Raw genomic sequence first — 2,736 nt, 5'->3', positions numbered from 1 at the left:
TTGGAAAGGAAAGAAGGTTTTCAAGTAGAGATATAAAGGGATCGGATATGGATTAGATATGATTGGATCCAGATAAAGGGATCGGTTACTGATATCCCTAAATGGATACAGATGTGGATCGAATTCAAATTTTTGACCATCCATTTACTGATTTACTCTCAGACTTGTATAATATGGGCATTCTTCCTCCAATGAATACAATTTGCTCTTAAACCATCTTTGTATGTTGTCTTAGCTTTTTTCCTCATTCTCTATAACCTGTTTAAAACTTCAAGAACCCTCAAAATTATTACTTGAATCTCTAATTTGATCTGATGATTATTTTCTAGATAATTCGGATTTGAATTCAAATACTTTTTAACCAAATACAGATACCCCTAAACAAATACCGACTTGAATTCAAATTTGGATTTCAGCGACTCATGTACATCCCTATTTTCAAGTTGTCTTTTCTTACTCCGCTGGTGTGTACATGGGCTGGCTCAGTATTTATTATCTTTATAAGCTTTCGCTGGACTTGGACAAGAAGTGGCTGCAAGCCTGCAGCTGGCCCAGCCCAACGCACGCACAGCCCAGCTTGTTTAGAAGTTTCCAATGGTCCAGAAATAATAGAATGTTCAAGAAAATCTAGATAGAGAAATCAAGGAAAGTACCAGATATAATGAATTCCTTTCCCAAAAATTCTTGAAAACTCAAAGCCAAACAAAGAAAAACACGGGAAAGTACTGGAATCCTCCCTCCCCTGTTCTATAAATACATGATTGCTGTCCCTCCTCTGCACCACTGAGAAGATTTCCAATACAAGTGTCCATCCAGCTATCGGTCTTAAATTTCTCTGCAATTCAATCCAAAGAAAAAGAACTACAGAATAATGTCTCTCATTCCAAGCTTTCTTGGTGGCCGAGATCCCTTCGCAATGGATATCTGGGATCCATTTGATTTCAATAATTTTCCACTCCCCACTTCCCTTTCTGTTCCACGCTCTCAATTCTCCAACGAAACTGCTGCGATCGCGAATGCTCGAATCGATTGGAAGGAGACCCCAGAAACCCACATCTTCAAAGCTGATCTTCCTGGGCTAAAGAAGGAAGAAGTGAAGGTCGAGGTTGAAGAAGGTAGAGTCCTTAAGATCAGTGGCGAGAGAAACATAGAAAAAGAAGAGAAGAATGATCAGTGGCACCGAATGGAGCGGAGTAGCGGAAAGTTCCTCAGGCGGTTTAGGTTGCCTGAGGATGTGAAGATGGATCAGGTGAAAGGCGCTATGGAGAATGGAGTGCTTACTGTAACTATTCCAAAAGAGGAAGTGAAGAAGCCAGAGGTCAAGGCCATTGAGATCTCTGGCTAGACGACCTTGTTCTGTGACATTCTTTAGCTTTCAGGGCTCTAATAATTGATCTCTGATAAAATATGTTGAAGCTATAGTGAGATACTGAGAATTTTCCTTTTCCTTTCCTTTTCCCTGTTCTACAGCTTCAATAAACGGAGCATGAATTGAAAATATTTAATGAAAGACGCAAAGAATAGTTTTGTAATTATTAAAAAAACAATGTATTTGTATGTTGGTGTGTGGGGTCACGCTCCTGCTCCAGTTGAAGTGTGGTTCACGGTTTTTGTATTTTCCATGAAGTTTGTTTGATAAAAGCCTTTTTATTAAAAAAAAAAAAAAAAAAAAAAAAAAAAAAAAAAAAGCGTGTGATGAAAAGTTTATCTTTTTGCAGAATTCATTATCACAGAAAAGTTCTATTTTTCTTTTGTTACATTTTCATTTTTTTATTTATTGGGTAGAATCATTTTTCATTAGTAGAGTTAGAGAAAACTACCATGCTCCACGAGCTACTTAGTGTGATTTTTTTTTTTTTTTTTTCTTTTTTTGACATCAATTTTTGGGTTGAGATTCCTAAAAGAAAAAAAGGTGCTAATGTCTGTGATGACATAATATAGAAAAGAAAATCGAAGACAACTATCAAAGTCACTTTTTTTTCTTATTAGAAATAAAGAATTTTTTTAAATTTATAATCAAAATATGTTGGAATATGGCTTTGGGTTCCTTAATCAATGTTTTCCTATCCATAAGGGTATGAAAATTTAGACCGAATTGATATAAAATTGACCCAAAAAATCTTATTCCATATCAAAACGATCTTTAATGGATTGGTTTTAGACTGAGATAAGTTAAGATCGGCTAAAAATCGGGCCAAATTGAATTGATCAATAACTAAATCAAAATCAAACCAAATGAAATCGATGAAAAACAAGTGATTATGAGGCTATGAATAGGAGAGTTGACTATCTATTTTTTACAACATTAGAAAGAATATTTTTTGTTGTAAAGGGAATTTTATTTATTTATTTATTTATTTAATTAAAGACAGATATTCAGGGCTTTGGCCTGACTAGTCCCAAGGGCTCATACTGATTTCACAACCACATGGATCGGACTATACCAAGGTTGAATGAGAACGATTCAACTTTCACCGAAATCAATAAAGAGCACTTAAAGACTCCTGTGTGAGTGGCCCCAAGGAAGTAAGAAGAATTACAAATTAATGAATATAAGTTCATGAATAGGGAAATTGATTTGTAAATTGTGACAATGCTTCCATTAATCTTCTTGTTCACTATACAAAATTAGTTGGATAGTTAAATGAATGATTCAATAGTAGGGTTCATTTTGTGGTTTCAATATTAGTTATCTTCGTAGTAATTATTATCCATTAGTTTCAAAATTAGTTATAT

At 34.7% G+C, this 2,736-nt stretch overlaps 1 protein-coding gene across 1 annotated transcript; it reads left to right on the top strand.

The window, feature by feature from the left end:
* Positions 1 to 724: 724 nt before the first annotated feature.
* On the top strand, positions 725 to 1,600 carry LOC122061421 (18.1 kDa class I heat shock protein-like). Its single transcript, XM_042624671.1, has one exon. The coding sequence runs from the start codon at positions 872 to 874 to the stop codon at positions 1,343 to 1,345; it is 474 nt and encodes a 157-aa protein (XP_042480605.1). The 5' UTR covers positions 725 to 871; the 3' UTR covers positions 1,346 to 1,600.
* The last annotated feature ends 1,136 nt before the right edge of the window (positions 1,601 to 2,736 follow it).

Source organism: Macadamia integrifolia, chromosome 14, assembly GCF_013358625.1.
Source record: "Macadamia integrifolia cultivar HAES 741 chromosome 14, SCU_Mint_v3, whole genome shotgun sequence".
Lineage (NCBI taxonomy): Eukaryota > Viridiplantae > Streptophyta > Magnoliopsida > Proteales > Proteaceae > Macadamia > Macadamia integrifolia.
Note: the sequence above shows the minus strand (reverse complement) of the source record. Positions and strands in the feature narration are given on the sequence as shown.

Excerpts from the sequence above, each read along its gene's own strand:
- LOC122061421 (XM_042624671.1), top strand. The coding sequence starts at position 872 with ATGTCTCTCATTCCAAGCTTTCTTGGTGGCCGAGATCCCTTCGCAATG.